This window comes from Oncorhynchus gorbuscha, linkage group LG06 (assembly GCF_021184085.1).
Source record: "Oncorhynchus gorbuscha isolate QuinsamMale2020 ecotype Even-year linkage group LG06, OgorEven_v1.0, whole genome shotgun sequence".
Taxonomy (NCBI): domain Eukaryota; kingdom Metazoa; phylum Chordata; class Actinopteri; order Salmoniformes; family Salmonidae; genus Oncorhynchus; species Oncorhynchus gorbuscha.
Window position 1 is genome coordinate 18,659,663 of NC_060178.1, and position 18,762 is coordinate 18,678,424.

At 45.8% G+C, this 18,762-nt stretch overlaps 1 protein-coding gene across 1 annotated transcript in view; it reads right to left on the reverse strand.

The window, feature by feature from the left end:
- Positions 1–18,762, reverse strand: part of LOC124037403 (DENN domain-containing protein 2A-like) — a 67,103-nt gene that overhangs the window by 6,559 nt on the left and 41,782 nt on the right. The window contains exons 5-12 of the mRNA XM_046352102.1: positions 17,372–17,490; positions 16,948–17,145; positions 16,433–16,526; positions 16,293–16,343; positions 15,725–15,912; positions 15,358–15,467; positions 9,688–9,757; positions 9,244–9,326 (exon numbers count right to left, since the gene is read on the reverse strand). Of these exons, the coding sequence (XP_046208058.1) occupies positions 9,244–9,326; positions 9,688–9,757; positions 15,358–15,467; positions 15,725–15,912; positions 16,293–16,343; positions 16,433–16,526; positions 16,948–17,145; positions 17,372–17,490 (913 nt within the window). The remainder of the gene's footprint in view (positions 1–9,243; positions 9,327–9,687; positions 9,758–15,357; positions 15,468–15,724; positions 15,913–16,292; positions 16,344–16,432; positions 16,527–16,947; positions 17,146–17,371; positions 17,491–18,762) is intronic.

The following is an 18,762-nucleotide window of genomic DNA, read 5'->3' on the forward strand; positions in this document are numbered from 1 at the left end:
TTTCCAATTAAGAACATTCAAAAGTGAAAAGATATTGGACAACGATAGGACAAAGTGACAGTAACAGACGAACGTAACAAAAATAAATTATAATTATAATTATATAAACAAACATACAATAATAAAAAATATTAAAAAACAAAAGTTAAAAAAAACAACAACGAGACATTGGATCACCTGCCGTAGGCTACATAATATACATTACGTGTGAAACATTATGTGAGGATTATATATAGATTCAATCAATGAGATGTGGGGGGAGATTCTCCATATAGTCAATAAAAGGTTGCCAAATTCTGTAAAATGTTTTTAACTTATTCCTCAAGCAGTAAGTGATTTTCTCCAAAGGGATACAACTATTAACTTCCGAAAGCCACATTGCAACTGGCAGGGAGGAATCCAATTTCCATTTCAAGGCAATACATTTCTTGGCAATCGCTAGCAATATTTCTGTTATAGTATGGCTTTGCCTAAGATTGGTGTTAGTAAAGTTACCCAGTAGGCAGACCTCCGGGTCTAAAGGGAATGCAACCCCGTGAATTGAGGATATGGTATCGCATACCCCCTGCCAGAAACCGTGTAGTTTTGAACACTGCCAAGTGGAATGGAGGAATGTTCCTTCATCTGAGCCACATCTAAAACATAGGGAGGAGATATCTGGGTTGAACCTGTGCAGTCTAGATGGGGTGATATAGAGCTGATGGAGGAAATTAAACTGGATCAGTCTGTATCTGGAGTTCAATGTGGATGTAACCCCATCCCTGCATAGGTCACTCCATAGATCATCATCAAGATCAATACCCAGATCTCTCTCCCATCTAAGTCAGGGTTTATCTAGCCCAGGCAGTGTTAGTCCTGACATAAGAGCATTGTAAACACGGGAAATGGTCTTGAACAGTGGTTGGTCTGCGTGGCAGAGTTGTTCAATAGGTGACATCTTAGGTAGGTTCCATTGTCCCTTGAGAGTCACCCTTATAAAGTTTCGTAGTTGTAGGTAGCTAAAGAAGTCCCTGTTAGGCAAGTGGTATTTCTGTTTCAGCTGATCAAAAGACATAAGAACTCCCTCCTCGTAACAATGTTCCAGAAGAGTGATCCCCTTATCAGACCATGGTCTAAAGTTACTATTCTGGAAAAACATAGGGATCAATCTATTGTTCCATAAAGGGGTTTTAGGGGAAAGGAATCCCCCTCGTCCGAACAGCTCATGCAGTTTGCACCATGCCAGGACAGAATGTATGATTAAAGGGTTGTCTGTGATGTTTTTTATAGATTTTCTGTCCCATTTGTAAAACAGATTTGCCCCAGTGTCATCATTTACCTCAAGCTTTTCAATGTTCAACCATGAGGGAGAGGGACCATTGTCAAACCTCTGAGCCAGAAACCTAGACTGTGCAGCCCAGTAGTACATTCTAAAATTGGGGAGGTTTAAGCCCCCTTGACTGTAATCAAGGGTCAGTTTATCCAGGCCAACCCTAGGGGTTTTGCCGTGCCAGATAAACCGTCTGGTCAGCTTGTCGAGAGAGGAAAAAAATGCTGCGGGAACAGGGATAGGGAGAGATTGAAACAGATATAGAAACCTGGACAGGACATTCATTTTAATTACATTGATTCTACCCAGTAGAGTGAGAGGTAAGTCCATCCATTTACAAAGGTCAACCTCCACCTTTTGCAACAAACTGGCCAGATTGAGTTTATAGAGGTTGTTCAGATTACCATCCACCATTATGCCCAAATATATGAAGCCCATAGGAGACCATCTAAAAGGAAACTTGTGCTTGATGGTCTGATGGTCAAAGACAGACAACGGTAAGATTTCGCTTTAATCAAGATTGACCTTATATCCAGAGAAATAACTATAACACTGTAGTAGGATCTGCAAGTGAGAGAGGGAGTGTTCTGGGTTTGTTAGGAATAAGATAAGGTCGTCCGCAAAGAGTGATAATTTATGGGTATGGGGGCCCACCTCAAAGCCATGTATGTCAGGGCACGTTCTAATAGTCTCAGCCAACGGTTCGATGGCGAGGGCAAAGAGGTGGGGGCTAATTGGGCGACCTTGTCTGTTCCCCCTATAAAGAGGGAAAGAGGAGGAAGTAATCCCATTGGTAGCAATCCTAGCTTTAGGAGATTTGTAGAGTGATTTTATCAAATTTACAAACACATTTACATTACATTTAAGTCATTTAGCAGACGCTCTTATCCGGTACCTAAACCGAACTTTTCCAAGACGCGAAAGAGGTATGGCCATTCAACCCTATCAAAGGCCTTTTCAGCGTCGAGGGAGACTGCGACACCAGGTATTTTGTTTTTGTTAGCAAAGTGAATTATATCAAAGAACCTTCTGAGATTATTGGAGGACAATCTATTAATTATGAAGCCAGTCTGATCTGGGTTGACCAACAGGGGAAGACATGACTCCAGTCTCTTAGATAGCATCTTGGTGACCAGTTTACAATCTGTGTTAAGGAGAGAGATTGGTCTATAGGAGGCGCACTTTAGTGGGTTTTCCCCTTTCTTGTGGATTACAGTAATCACTGCTTGAGAGAAGGACTCTGGAAAGCAGTTGTCTTCTCTGGCTTTTTTAAGTACCTCCATAAGGTAGGGGACCAACAGCTCCCTAAATTCTTTATAGAACTCTGGAGGGAAGCCATCCTCCCCAGGAGATTTATTAGAAGGTAAGGATTTAATGGCCTCCAACAATTCAGGGACTGAGAAGTGTTCACTCAGGCGCTCGCTGTCTTCCCCTGACAGGCATGGGAGGTTGAGAGAGGAGAGAAAGGAGTCTATCTCTGATAGATCATCGCTTGATTGGGAAGTGTAGAGGTCTTCATAGTATTTCTTAAAAGTATTATTAATTTCAGTAGGGTCGAAAGATATCTCTTTAGTGAGAGTTTCTATGGCATTAATTGTCCTCTTACTATCCTCTGCTTTCAGTTGCCATGCCAATACTTTGTGAGCTTTCTCTCCAAGCTCATAATAACGCTGTTTTGATTTAGTGATGGCCCTTTCAGCTTGATATGTGTTCAGAATATTATATTTAAGTTTTTTATTTACCATAAGCCTGTATAGATCTTTAGTCGGGCCTCTTTGGTAGGTTCTCTAGCTCGGAGATTTCAGATTCAAGAGCACTCAGTTCCGCACCGTGTTTTTTCTTCAGCCCTTTAGTATAGGAAATAATCTGTCCCCTCAGGTAGGCCTTCAATGTGTCCCAAAGAATGAAGCTGTCAGGAGCAGAGGGTTTGTTTGTCAAAGTAAAAATATTGATCTGCTCTTTGATGAATGCACAAAATTCAGGTTGCTTTAGAAGTGTAGAATTTAGTCTCCATCTATATTTACCTTGGTAGGAATGGAGATTGATAATACCAGAGGAGAATGGTCACTAAGCAATCTGGGGAGATACTCGACATCTAACACTCTATGAAACAGTTGTGTCGAAAGTAAAAAGTTATCTATGCGTGTGTGTCTTGTGTGGGTGTGAATAAAAAGAGTAGTCCCTATCCTGTGGGTGCAACTGTCTCCAGATGTCTAGTAAATTGAGATCTTTCATGAATGACATGGTGAGCTTGCCGGCTTTGGTAAGAAGTGAGGGTTTATCAGAAGACCTATCAAGAACTGTATCTAAGCAAAAATTAAAATCTCCTCCAACCAGTAGCCATCCTGGTGGTGCTTGAGCAACCTGAAGGAAGACATTCTGAATAAACATATGGTCATCGAAGTTAGGAGCATAAATATTCAATAGGGTCCAAGACTCTGAAAACATATGCCCCTGCACCAAAACAAACCTGCCAGAGGGATCAGAGACGCAGAAGGGGATGTGTCTACTTATCAAAATTGCAGTTCCTCTTGTTTTGGAGTTAAAAGAGGATGCAAAAACTTGTCCTACCCATTCCCTCTTCAATTTCTTGTGTTCACTGGCTGTAAGATGTGTTTCTTGTAAAAACACAATGTCAGCCTTTAATTTCTTAAGGTATGTATAGACTCTTTTCCTTTTAATCGGGCTGTTAAGACCTTTTACGTTGAATGTGACATATTTTAGTGGATTAAGCATAGGTTGGGTTTCAAATATGTAACTGAATAGACATCTATCATATGCAGATAATTAGGAAATGTTTCAACTTTGGTTTGAGCACAAAAGTGACCTGTGTGTCTCTTTAGGGAGGAAACAATAAACATAGAAAAAAGGAAGAAAAAAATAACAAAATCCCACCCACCCCGATTGTCAGACTAGAACAACAGTCCCAACAATCAAACATGAATACACTTGTAGAGATACGTTGCTGCTCGCTTTCCATCTTGCTCTTACTAGCTAAACCTTGGCGTAAACTAAAACCTGCGAGCTTTCTAAATTGAAAACAAACGTTGTGAATAGATATTTATGGCTGAATATTTACTGCCCACGGTAAGGGCTGCTTGAGTCTCTTTACGAAAGATTAACATAAATGAGGGGGAAAGCAGTGGGCCTAAACCCACTTATTGCTTCGCCCAGTAGATATGGACTAAACCAAAATATACTCTGTAAATGTAATAGAACTCACCCCGGGAAGATACGGTTAGTGGAAAATGTACAAATCAATTAAAGTGACTGGGAGATACCAGCAGTTCAATCCGGGTAAGAGAGAACAAACAAACTGCATTTTATCCCCCAGAGAGACCGTCCTGGCTCAGACTCAGACGTTGCTCAGTTCTTTGAGAAAAGTGTGCACTTCTCCCGGTGTGTTGAAGAGATGGCTTCGGCCTTTGTACTGAACTTTCATCCGCGCAGGGTGGATGAGGTAGCCGGTGATGTTCTTCTCCTTCAGTGCTTTGGCGGCAGGTCTGAACTGCTTGCGGCGTCTGGCGAGGTCCGCGCTCATATCCGGGAAAAGGCTGACCCTCTTCCCATCAATGGCGATGTCCCCTTTGGCTCTTGCGAGTTGCAGTATCTACTCTCTGTCTTGGAAAAGGAGGAACCTGATCAGGACGGCTCGTTGGGGCTCATCTGGCTGGGGTTTCGGCGCTGATGTTCTGTGGGCGCGTTCGATTTCCAGCGGCTTGGTGAAGTTGGTTATGCCTAGGACCTCCGGGATCCATTGAGTGAAGAAATGGACCGGGTCACGGCCTTCGCTGTCCTCTTTCAATCCCACCACACGGATATTACTACGCCTACTCTGGTTCTCCATCTGATCTACTTTGTTTTTGAGGTAGGCATTGTCCTTTTGCAGTTGTGTCAAGACTTGGTCATGTCTAGCGATGGTATCTTCAACTGTGCTAATGCGCAGCTCTGCCTCAGTCGTTCTCAAAAAGAGATCATTCTGGCGCCGACAGAGATGGCCGCCTCGCTTCGCGTTCCTAGGAACCAACTTTTTACGTGTTATTTCTTACATTAGTACCCCAGGTCATCTTAGGTTTCATTACATACAGTCGAGAAGAACTACTGAATATAAGATCAGCGTCAACTCACCATCAGTACGACCAAGAATATGTTTTCCGTGACGCGGATCCTGTGTTCTGCCTTACAAACAGGTCAACGGAATTGATTCCATGCAGCGACCCCAAAAAACGACTTCGTAAAAGAGGGAAACATAGCGGTCTTCTGGTCAGACTCCGGACACGGGCACATCGTGCACCACTCCCTAGCATAATTCTTGCCAATGTCCAGTCTCTTGACAACAAGGTTGATGAAATCCGAGCAAGGGTAGCATTCCAGAGGGACATCAGAGACTGTAACGTTCTCTGCTTCACAGAAACATGGCTCACTGGAGAGACGCTATCCAGGGCGGTGCAGCCAACGGGTTTCTCCACGCATTGCGCCGACAGAAACAAACATCTTTCTAGTAAGAAGAGTGGCGGGGGCGTATGCCTCATGACTAACGAGACATGGTGTGATGAAAGAAACATACAGGAACTCAAATCCTTCTGTTCACCTGATTTAGAATTCCTCACAATCAAATGTAGACCGCATTATCTACCAAGAGAATTATCTTCAATTATAATCTTTGCCACCTGCAAACCATTTATCCGGAGGCTGCATTCATTGTAGCTGGGGATTTTAACAAATCTAATCTGAAAACAAGACTCCCTAAATTTTATCAGCATATCGATTGCGCAACCAGGGGTGGTAAAACCTTGGATCATTGTTACTCTAACTTCCGTGACGCATATAAGGCCCTGCCCCGCCCCCCTTTCGGAAAAGCTGACCACGACTCCATTTTGTTGATCCCTGCCTACAGACAGAAACTAAAACAAGAGGCTCCCACGCTGAGGTCTGTCCAACGCTGGTCCGACCAAGCTGACTCCACACTCCAAGACTGCTTCCATCACGTGGACTGGGACATGTTTCGTATTGCGTCAGATAACAATATTGACGAATACGCTGATTCGGTGTGCGAGTTCATTAGAACGTGCGTTGAAGATGTCGTTCCCATAGCAACGATAAAAACATTCCCTAACCAGAAACCGTGGATTGATGGCAGCATTCGCGTGCAACTGAAAGCGCGAACCACTGCTTTGAATCAGGGCAAGGTGTCTGGTAACATGACCGAATACAAACAGTGCAGCTATTCCCTCCGCAAGGCTATCAAACAAGCTAAGCGTCAGTACAGAGACAAAGTAGAATCTCAATTCAACGGCTCAGACACAAGAGGTATGTGGCAGGGTCTACAGTCAATCATGGATTACAAAAAGAAAACCAGCACCGTCACGGACCAGGATGTCTTGCTCCCAGGCAGACTAAATAACTTTTTTGCCCGCTTTGAGGACAATACAGTGCAACTGACACGGCCTGCAATGAAAACATGCGGTCTCTCCTTCACTGCAGCCGAGGTGAGTAAGAGATTTAAATGTGTTAACCCTCGCAAGGCTGCAGGCCCAGACGGCATCCCCAGCCGCGCCCTCAGAGCATGCGCAGACCAGCTGGCCGGTGTGTTTACGGACATATTCAATCAATCCCTATACCAGTCTGCTGTTCCCACATGCTTCAAGAGGGCCACCATTGTTCCTGTTCCCAAGAAAACTAAGGTAACTCAGCTAAACGACTACCGCCCCGTAGCACTCACTTCCGTCATCATGAAGTGCTTTGAGAGACTAGTCAAGGACCATATCACCTCCACCCTACCTGACACCCTAGACCCACTCCAATTTGCTTACTGCCCAAATAGGTCCACAGACGATGCAATCTCAACCACACTGCACACTGCCCTAACCCAATTGGATAAGAGGAATACCTATGTGAGAATGCTGTTCATCGACTACAGTTCGGCATTCAACACCATAGTACCCTCCAAGCTCGTTATCAAGCTCGAGACCCTGGGTCTCGACCCCGCCCTGTGCAACTGGGTACTGGACTTCCTGACGGGCCGCCCCCAGGTGGTGAGGGTAGGCAACAACATCTCCTCCCCGCTGATCCTCAACACTGGGGACCCACAAGGGTGCGTTCTGAGCCCTCTCTTATACTCCCTGTTCACCCACGACTGCGTGGCCACGCACGCCTCCAACTCAATCATCAAGTTTGCGGACGACACAACAGTGGTAGGCTTGATTCCAACAACGACGAGACGGCCTACAGGGAGAAGGTGAGGGCCCTCGGAGTGCGTTGTCAGGAAAATAACCTCACACTCAACGTCAACAAAACTAAGGAGATGATTGTGGACTTCAGGAAACAGCAGAGGGAACACCCCCTATCCACATCGATGGAACAGTAGTGGAAAGGGTAGTAAGTTTTAAGTTCCTCGGCATACACATCACAGACAAACTGAATTGGTCCACTCACACAGACAGCATCGTGAAGAAGGCGCAGCAGCGCCTCTTCAACCTCAGGAGGCTGAAGAAATGTGGCTTGTCACCAAAAGCACTCACAAACTTCTACAGATGCACAATCGAGAGCATCGTGGCGGGCTGTATCACCGCCTGGTACGGCAACTGCTCCGCCCACAACCGTAAGGCTCTCCAGAGGGTAGTGAGGTCTGCACAACGCATCACCGGGGGCAAACTACCTGCCCTCCAGGACACCTACACCACCCGATGTTACAGGAAGGCCATAAAGATCATCAAGGACATCAACCACCCGAGCCACTGCCTGTTCACCCCGTTATCATCCAGAAGGCGAGGTCACTACAGGTGCATCAAAGCTGGGACCGAGAGACTGAAAAACAGCTTCTATCTCAAGGCCATCAGACTGTTAAACAGCCACCACTAACATTGAGTGGCTGCTGCCAACACACTGACATTGACACTGACCCAACTCCAGCCACTTTAATAATGGGAATTGATGGGAAATGATGTAAATATATCACTAGCCACTTCAAACAATGCTACCTTATATAATGTTACTTACCCTACATTATTCATCTCATATGCATACGTATATACTGTACTCTATATCATCGACTGCATCCTTATGTAATACATGTATCACTAGCCACTTTAACTATGCCACTTTGTTTACTTTGTCTACATACTCATATGTATATACTGTACTCGATACCATCTACTGTATGCTGCCCTGTACCATCACTCATTCATATATCCTTATGTACATATTCTTTATCCCCTTACACTGTGTATAAGACAGTAGTTTTGGAATTGTTAGTTAGATTACTTGTTGGTTATTACTGCATTGTCGGAACTAGAAGCACAAGCATTTCGCTACACTCGCATTAACATCTGCTAACCATGTGTATGTGACAAATAAAATTTGATTTGATTTGATTTGATTTCAGGTCGTCAATGGAAGAATGGAGTTCAGCCGATTTCTTATCGATTTTCAGAGAAAGAGCTCTGTTACCATCCTGAATTTCCCGGAGGAGAGTAGCCAGCATGTCGGCAGGCTCGCAAGAGGCTGCTGAGAGCAACAGTCTGGAACTGTCATCTGAGTTATGAGGGCTAATGCTAATCTTGCTAGCTATAGCGTTATCGTTATTTTGGGAATCAATGACGTTTTGGTCGTCCTTCTTGCCTCTCGGTCCATGGCTCTTTGGGAAGGTAAGTAATTGACAATTTATCAGCCGATGTTAGAATATTGTTTCAACGCTGTTATTTAGGTAAAAATAGAATAACTTTGAAGAGCTCGGTTTGTCAACGTCAGCTCAGCTCCACGGCATCACGTGTCTTTGGTTCAACTCTGTTTATTAGCACCAATGAATGTTAAACCAATGAATGTTAATTTAACATTACAGAGTTAATTTAACTCTTGAATCAACACTATAAATGTTACATTGGAAAATCAACACTATGTAAAATTGGCCAATTTGCTGTGTTCACATAGTATACTGTACCTTGGAGAAGAGGTCGAAACAGCCCAGCCGACTGACGATGCAGTAGACCTCTGGCAGCCTCCGGCTTTTCCCAGTGGGCTGTGGATAGTTAGACAGGGTCAGAACAAACAGCACATCAGAAGACATGAGAACCCAGACAATACTTGGATTAGACCTGTGCAAATAAGGCTCTCAGTCTTGAACTTATATCAGTGCTTTACCTGGACTGAAATACTGTAGGTGATGGTACTCATTTTGGGTACCGGTAGTATTTCTATTTAGGTGCAGGAGCTCAACAATACTTTTGAGCAAATATTCTAAAAGAGGAACAGGAGCTCAAGCAGTAGAAAACGTCAAGAACTGATTCAGATAAATAGAGTAACACTGCGTTTCCAATCACTATAATCACTCAGGTAGGTGACAGGTCTACACATGGAAGTAGCCATTTTTAGTTGCCTACCAGTAAACGACGACAGTATCCAAACCGTCTGCTCCCGTCCTCACCAGTCAGGACGAAGGAGAACGTTTCACTGGAAAATAACACAATTCACACAGGTTGGAAACTAATCATATATTGGAACGATAAAACTGCTAAGAAATGGAGTGAGTTGTGTGTTGAGAATAGAGCACTCAAACCACTGTCAGGGTTGTATTTCAAAAAACAACCTCAACCAGCCAACTTTGAAAAATGTACTTTTTCTGATTTAGGTCACTGACTGTGTGTGTTGAGTCAGTTACATCACACCTCTTTTAAGGTGATCTTATTCATCAACTAGACGTTGAGTTTTTGAATATCTAAAACAGTTGGCTGCATAGCCAGCTCATTGACCTTGCTTTGAGGAAAAATCCAACCACCCTGTTAAAATCAAACCAAATCAAATTGTATTTGTCACATACAACAGGTGTAGATAAAACAGGTGTAGAATCAATGTACTGGGGCAATGTGCGGGGGTACAGGTTAGTCAAGGTACTTCAGTTAATATGTACATTTAGATCGGGGTAAAGTGACTATGCATTGATAATAACAGAGAGTAGTAGCAGTGTAAAAAAGGGGGGGGTTAATGCAAATAGTCTGGGTAGACATTTGATTAGCTGTTCAGCAGTCTTATGGCTTGGGGGTAGAAGCTGTTAAGAGAGCTAGACTTGGACCTAAACTTGGCAGTACCGCTTGCGTGCGGTAGCAGAGAGAACAGTCTATGACCAGGGTGGCTGGAGTTTTTGGCCTTCCTCTGACACCGCCTGGTATAGAGGTCCTGGATGGCAGGAAGCTTGGTCCCAGTGATTTACTGGGCCATACGCACTACCCTCTGTATCGCCTTGCAGTCAAAGGCCGATCAGTTGCCATAAAAGGCGGTGATGCAACCAGTCACTATGCTCTCAATGATGCAGTTTCTGAGGACCCATTCTAAATCTTTTCAGTCTCTCAGTCTCTCTTCACGACTGTATTGGTGTGTTTGAACCATAACAGTTTGTTGGTGATGTGGACACAAAGGAAGTTGAATCTCTCAACCTGCTCCCCTACAGACCCGTCGATGAGAATGGGGGCATGCTCGGCACTCCTTTCCCTTTGTCTTGATCATGTTGAGGGAGAGGTTGTTTTCCTGGCATCACACTGCCAGGTCTCTGACTTCCTCCCTATAGAATGTCTCATCGGGTGGTCTAAGGCACTGCATCGCGGTGCTAGCTGTGCCACTAGAGACTCTGGTTTCGAGCACAGGCTCTGTCGCAGCCGGCCGTGACTGGGAGGTCCATGGGGCGACGCACAATTGGCCTAGCGTCGTCCGGGTTAGGGAGGGTTTGGCCGGTAGGGATATCCTTGTCTAATCGTGCACTAGCGACTCCTGTGGTGGGCCGGGCGCAGTGCACGCTGACCAGGTCGCTAGGTGTACGGTGTTTCCTCCGACACATTGGTGCGGCTGGCTTCCAGGTTGGATGCGCACTGTGTTAAGAAGCAGTGCGGTTTGATTGGGTTGTGTTTCGGAGGAAGCATGGCTCTCGACCTTCGTCTCTCCCGAGCCCATACGGGAGTTGTAGTGATGAGACAAGACAGTAACTACTAACAATTGGATACCATGAAATTGGGGAGGAGAAGGGGGTAAAAAAAATAATAAAAGAATGTCTCATCGTTGTCGATGATCAGGCCTACCATCGTTGTGTCGTCGGCAAACTTTAATGATGGTGTTGGAGTTGTGCTTGACCACACAGTCATGGGTGAACAGGAAGTACAGGAGGGGACTAAGCATGCACCCCTGAGAGGCCCCTGTGTTGAGGATCACCGTGGCAGATATGTTGTTGCCTACCCTTACCACCTGGGGGTGACCAGTCAGGAAGTACAGGATCCATTTGCAGTGGCAGGTGTTTAGTCCCAGGGTCCTGAGCTTAGTGATGAGCTTTGAGGGCACTATGGTGTTGAACGCTGAGCTGTAGTCAATGAACAGTATTCTCACGCAGGTGCTCCTTTTGTCCAGGTGGGAAAGGGAAGTGTGGAGTGGAATAGAGATTACATCATCTGACAATCAGTTGGGGTGGTATGCAAATTGGGGTGGGTTTCTGGGTGGGTTTCTGGGATGATGGTGTTAATGTGAGCCATGACAAGCCTTTCAAAGCTCTTCATGGCTACAGATGTGAGTGCTACGGGTTGGTATTCATTTAGGCAGATTACGTTTGTGTTCTTGGGCACAGGGACTATGGTGGTCTCTTTGAAACATGTTGGTATTACACACTCGGTCAGGGACAGGTTGAAAATGTCAGTGAAGACACCTGCCAGTTGATCAGCGCATGCTCGGAGTACACGTCCTGGTAATCCATCTGGCCCTGCAGCCTTGTGAATGTTGACCTGTTTAAAGGTCTTACTCAGGTCGGCTACGGAGAGCGTGATCCCACAGTTGTCCAGATCAGCTGGTGCCCTCATACATGCTTCAGTGTTGCTTGCCTCAAAGAGCGCATAGAAGTAATTTAGCTCGTCTGGTAGGCTCATGTCACAGGGCAGCTCGCGGCTGAGCTTCCCTTAGTAGTTCGTAATAGTATGCAGGCCCTGCCACATCCGTCGAGCGTCTGAGGCGGTGTAGTTGGGTTCAAAGCAGGAATCAGGAGGATAGAATTATGGTCAGATTTGCCAAATAGAGGGGGATGGAGAGCTTTGTATGCATCTATGTGTGGTCTACAGCTCATCATGATATACTCTACCTCAGGCGAGCAAAACCTTGAGACTTCCTTAATATTAGATTTCGTGCCCCAGCTGTTATTGAAAAATAGACACAAAATAAACCCCTTGTCTTACCAGAGGCAGTTCTGTCTTGCCGATGCATGGAAAATCCAGCCAACTGTATATTATCTACGTCGTCGGTCAGCCACAACTCGGTGAAACATAATATATTAAAGTATTTAATGTCCTGTTGGTAGGATATTCTTGAACGGAGCTCATCCAATTTATTCTCCAATGATTGCACGTTGGCCAATAGGACGGATGGTAGAGGCGGGTTACCCGCTCGCGGATTAATTCTCACAAGGCACCCGGACCTGCGTCCCCTGTATCGACGTCTCTTCTTCAAGCGAATGGATACCTGGTCCGGTATCAGTGTTAAATCTTTTGCGTCCAACTCACCTCCAGTTCGAGGTGAGTAATTGATGTTCTGATATCCAGAAGCTCTTTTCCGTCATAAGAGACTGTGGCAGAAACATTATGTACAAAATAAGTTACAAACGAAGCAAAAAACAACACACAAAATAGCACAATTGCTTAGGAGCCCGTAAAATGGCAGCCATCTCCTCTGGCGCCATTCTGCCAATCGTTGCTTGATGTCGTTAAAACCCATAAGGCCCTACTTTGTTCTTCAGTCCTACTCTCAGGGCAGCACCCACACAAAGACAACTCCAAAGACAGCTCCAGTCTGCCTGACAGGTGTGCGTTGACCAACCCTGGCTCTCTGACAGCCAGCTCAATGTCTTTGCCCTGCAAGTGTGTGTTTGAGGGGGCTCTGTCTGTATCTAAAATGGCACCCTATTCCCTATATAGTGCACTACTTTGACCAGAGCCTTATGGTCAAACTATTTGTCGGGGCATGGACCCCCAATTTGTCGGGGAATGGACTTTACAAGGTGTTGAAAGCATTCCACAGGGATGCTGGCCCATGTCGACTATAATGCTTCCCACAGTTGTGTCAAGTTTGCTGGATGTCCTTTGGGTGGTGACCCACTCAAACCAATGCGCCTGGCACCAACTACCATACCCTGTTCAAAGGCAGATCTTAAATCTTTTGTCTTGCTCCTTCACACTCTGAATGCCACACACACACAATCCATGTGTCAATTGTCTCAAGGCTTAAAAATCCTTCCTTAAACTGTCTCCTCCCCTTCATCTATACACTGATTGAAGTGGATTTAACAGGTGACATCAATAAGGCATCATAGCGTTCACCTGGATTCACCTGGTCAGTCTATGTCATGGAAAGAGCAGGTGTACTTAATGTTTTGAATACTCAGTGTACAGGGAATAGGATCCCATTTGGGATGCAGCCTGTCTACTTGTGCTAACATTCCAATGGCCCCTGTAGGACCTATACCCTTCAAGTATATACTAGAGGAGTTTTATTATCTGTCTCCCCTCAAAAACACAATGTCACTTCTGGGAACAAAGCAGTGCTTGAGAGATTGACCTGGGTCTAGGCTGCAGGCCCAGACGGCATCCCCAGCCGCGCCCTCAGAGCATGCGCAGACCAGCTGGCCGGTGTGTTTACGGACATATTCAATCAATCCCTATACCAGTCTGCTGTTCCCACATGCTTCAAGAGGGCCACCATTGTTCCTGTTCCCAAGAAAGCTAAGGTAACTGAGCTTAACGACTACCGCCCCGTAGCACTCACTTCCGTCATCATGAAGTGCTTTGAGAGACTAGTCAAGGACCATATCACCTCCACCCTACCTGACACCCTAGACCCACTCCAATTTGCTTACCGCCCAAATAGGTCCACAGACGATGCAATCTCAACCACACTGCACACTGCCCTAACCCATCTGGACAAGAGGAATACCTATGTGAGAATGCTGTTCATCGACTACAGCTCGGCATTCAACACCATAGTACCCTCCAAGCTCGTTGTCAAGCTTGAGACCCTGGGTCTCGACCCCGCCCTGTGCAACTGGGTACTGGACTTCCTGACGGGCCGTCCCCAGGTGGTGAGGGTAGGCAACAACATCTCCACCCCGCTGATCCTCAACACTGGGGCCCCACAAGGATGCGTTCTGAGCCCTCTCCTATACTCCCTGTTCACCCACGACTGCGTGGCCCCACACGCCTCCAACTCAATCATCAAGTTTGCGGACGACACAACAGTGGTAGGCTTGATTACCAACAACGACGAGATGGCCTACAGGGAGGAGGTGAGGGCCCTCGGAGTGTGGTGTCAGGAAAATAACCTCACACTCAACGTCAACAAAACTAAGGAGATGATTGTGGACTTCATGAAACAGCAGAGGGAACACCCCCTATCCACATCGATGGAACAGTAGTGGAGAGGGTAGTAAGTTTTAAGTTCCTCGGCATACACATCACAGACAAACTGAATTGGTCAACTCACACAGACAGCATCATGAAGAAGGCGCAGCAGCGCCTCTTCAAACTCAGGAGGCTGAAGAAATTTGGCTTGTCACCAAAAGCACTCACAAACTTCTACAGATGCACAATCGAGAGCATCCTGGCGGGTTGTATCACCGCGTGGTACGGCAACTGCTCTGCCCACAACCGTAAGGCTCTCCAGAGGGTAGTGAGGTCTGCACAACGCATCACCGGGGGCAAACTACAAGACAGTACATATTCTTTATCCCCTTACACTGTGTATAAGACAGTAGTTTTGGAATTGTTAGTTAGATTACTTGTTGGTTATTACTGCATTGTCGGAACTAGAAGCACAAGCATTTCGCTACACTCACATTAACATCTGCTAACCATGTGTATGTGACAAATACAATTTGATTTGATTTTGATTTATTGGGTAAAGAAGAAGTGACTGGTGCTCTCCTAATACGAGGAGCAAGGGGCTAAAACACACGATTAGCAGCTCACTAGCCCACCATTCATAATTTGTCAAGACCTTATTTATGGGTTGAGTTTGTGCGTGTTTTTGTGTCTGACCTGGGGAAGTTGTCAACGGGGGTCCAGTCCTTAGCGTCAGGGAAACAGAACTGGGGGATGACCTTCAGTTGGTCCTCTGTTTCCCGCATGAACTTGAAGCTTCTCTCCAGCTGACACAGAGAGAATAACAGGTCAGCTGCAATACCACATCTGATCTTATCTCACACTCAAACTCTAGACAGAGAGCACACACAATTTAACACAACTACAGAGATGCATGTGTAAAACCCACAAAGACACATTCTGGTCTGGTAGGTCACTTACAAAAACACCAGACACTTACTTGTGTTTTATACATCATTTTGTCGCTGATTATATGGCCAGTGCATATCCAGTTGGTTGAGGACTAAGTGTCAGCTCTGCCTACCTTCAGGGGGAACTGCTGAGTGACCTCTGGTAGGTAAGGAGCTCCAGCCTTGGTCTTATGGAGGGCCACCACTATGAAGTACTCAAACAGCTTCCTTTCCTGTAGGTCCATCAGGTCCCTCTCCAGTGTCCGGTACCGCCCCGTCTGCCTCAACATGGACTGCACTGACGACAGACGCTGGCTGTGAACTGAAACAACATACACGTTATCCAAAGGAAGGACATCCTCCAGACAATAATGCCCCCTCTACAAAGGAAACCTATACACGTTTGTTTTACTATCCTTGTGAGGACCAAACAATTGATTCACATTTAAAATCCTATTTTCCCTAACCCCTAACCCTAACCATTAACCTAACCTTAACCTTAACCCCACACCCATAAATCTAACTCCTAACCTTAACCCTAAACCTAACCCATAAGCCTAAAATAGTAACTTTCTTTGTGGGGACCGGCGAAATGTCCCCACATGTCTAAATGTTCCTTGTTTTAATATCCTTGTGAGGACTTCTGTTCCCCACAAGGATAGTAAAACCAAAAACACACACAGATATTTGAGATCTCCTCACCTTTCAATTTCTCCTCTGTGTCACTCTCCGACTCACTGTTCTCATCTGTCACTGCATCAAAGACAAAAAAAGAGTGAGATACAGCTCTTGTTAACTTGAGGCCCCCCTTGATGTTCCTGGAAGGTCTCCCCCAGCCTCACCTCTCCCCGAGTTGGACTCAGTAGACTGAGACACCCTCTTCATGCGTTTCTTCCCTCTCCTTGCTTCAAAGATGCTGTTGATCTTCAGCACCATCTGCATTGAGGAGAAGCAGGACAACAACAGTCAGCAACCTTAGCTTCTCAGAACTACCCACTCACTACATAATTAACCTGGAACTGGGTGCCAGGCTAGTTCTGCTTTATTAGCCAACTGGTTTGTCATTACCAGGCGAAAAAAGGCAATTACGGAGGCATTGTTGGCAGAGGCATTAGCAGACTGGCAGCCAGACTGGCAGGAACCACATAATGCCATTCAGAGCTTTTGGGAGGCATTCTCTCTAGAGGAAATATATTATCAAAAGAAATCTTCTTAACTGTCTGTCTCCTGTCTAACCACATCATTTGAACTGTCTCTGTCCTTCTGCACTAGATTGGGACATATGAGTGTAGTAGACTGCCTGGAAATCAATGGGAATGGGAGGAAGTTTCAGTAGCCTAGTATCCCCCTCCTTTACCCTGGGGATCTTCCTGCGCCTGCGGTTGTAAGGGTCTCCTGAGAGGTTTGGGGTGTCGTCAGGGCTACTGGGGGTGGAGGGGGGGCTGATGCGAGAGGGTGAGGAAATGCCGGTGTCCCGGTTGGCCTTGCGCGGGTCCAGGAGCTTGAAGCTGCGACGTTCTGAGTTCTGCCTGAAGAAAACTGGCTTTGAGGAGAGCTGGTGGGAGATAGAGGAGGAAGAGCAGGAGATATCGGGGGATGGGGAGGAGATGTGTGTCAATATGTATGTTTGTTCACTTCTCTTGAAATTGTATTGCCTTTGAAGATTAGTTCACAATCGAATCACTATAAGAGGTTGATCACTATGCTGTAACCACATTCACTATACGTAAAATGCACATTACTAGCAAGGAGAATTCATTCTAGTGTATCGTCTTATGTACCTTGGTTGGTGTGTCGGGGACTGGGCATGAAGGGGAGGAGATGGGTAAAGAGCACTTGTTTCCAAGGCAACTTTTCTCCAACTCTATATCTTCGTAAGGGTTCTCCTTTGACGGAGGGTCTATAGAGGAATCAGAACAGAAAGCATCCCATTAACACACAGCAACTGTCACCTCCATTCTACACTCAGCGACACACTGTGATCCTACCGAACCACGGTTCTAATGTCCAACGTTAGTCATTTGACGGCGACCTTCTCAAATGAGTGCTCTAATTCATTTATGGTATGTTTTGGTTGTTTGCTCCAGATTTGCTTATGTACAGACCTGCCAGCAGCAGTGCTTGCTTGCAACCAAGCTAATATTTCACCAAGATAAACTACATTAGTATCTGACTGATCCTACCAGTAACTCTAAACATGGCTGTGTGTGCAGATAAGATTAAGGCAGGGACAGAGGGGCCCATTTTCCAGAGCCGGGGCTCATCTCTTCTCCCCTGTCGATTCATCCACCAGATGGACCTGTTGGAGGGGGGCATCAGACAGGGACCGCGACAGCCAGTTCCTCTCCTCTCCTCTCTTCTCCTCTCCTCTCCTCTCCTCTCCTTCTCCTCTCCTCCTCCTCCTCCCCTCCAATCCTCTCCTCTCAGAAAATCAAGGAATCAGCTAGATCAATGGCTGTTTCAAGAGACTAATATCACTGACTGACTATACTATTCAAAGTCTGTGCTACTGAGATTTAACTTAGTGAGAGTTATTGCTCTCTTTATCTGAAACAGCAGACTGGAGTTGTGTAGAGTTGTTAAGAGTATGTATGGTGTAGACTATAGACAGCCCTATGAGAATACACTCAGACCTGGCCCAGTTATCGTAATGCACTGTCCCGCCTTTGTCTCTCTCTCTCTGTGTAGCTCCAGCTCTAGCTCTTTCTCCAGTTGGCACTTATGAGTTACTTAACCCATGGGCAGCTGGGGGTTCGGTGGATCATGTCGGAGAATTCACTCTGAGTACTACACTGTGACACTGTAAGAAACGACAGACTAAGTATAGGCATCATCTAAATGCAATTAAAAACACCATTTGATTGTTATGGTTAAGCCCTACATCACTGACCTGAATATACCTTACAATATACCTCGCAACCCCTATTACCAGCCTGTTCAACCTCTCTTTCATATCGTCTGAGATCCCCAAGGACTGGAAAGCTGCCGCAGTCATCCCCCTCTTCAAAGGGGGAGACACCCTGGACCCAAACTGTTACAGACCTATATCCATCCTGCCCTGCCTATCTAAGGTCTTCGAAAGCCAAGTCAACAAACAGGTCACTGACCATCTCGAATCCCACCGTACCTTCTCCGCTATGCAATCTGGTTTCCGAGCCGGTCATGGGTGCAC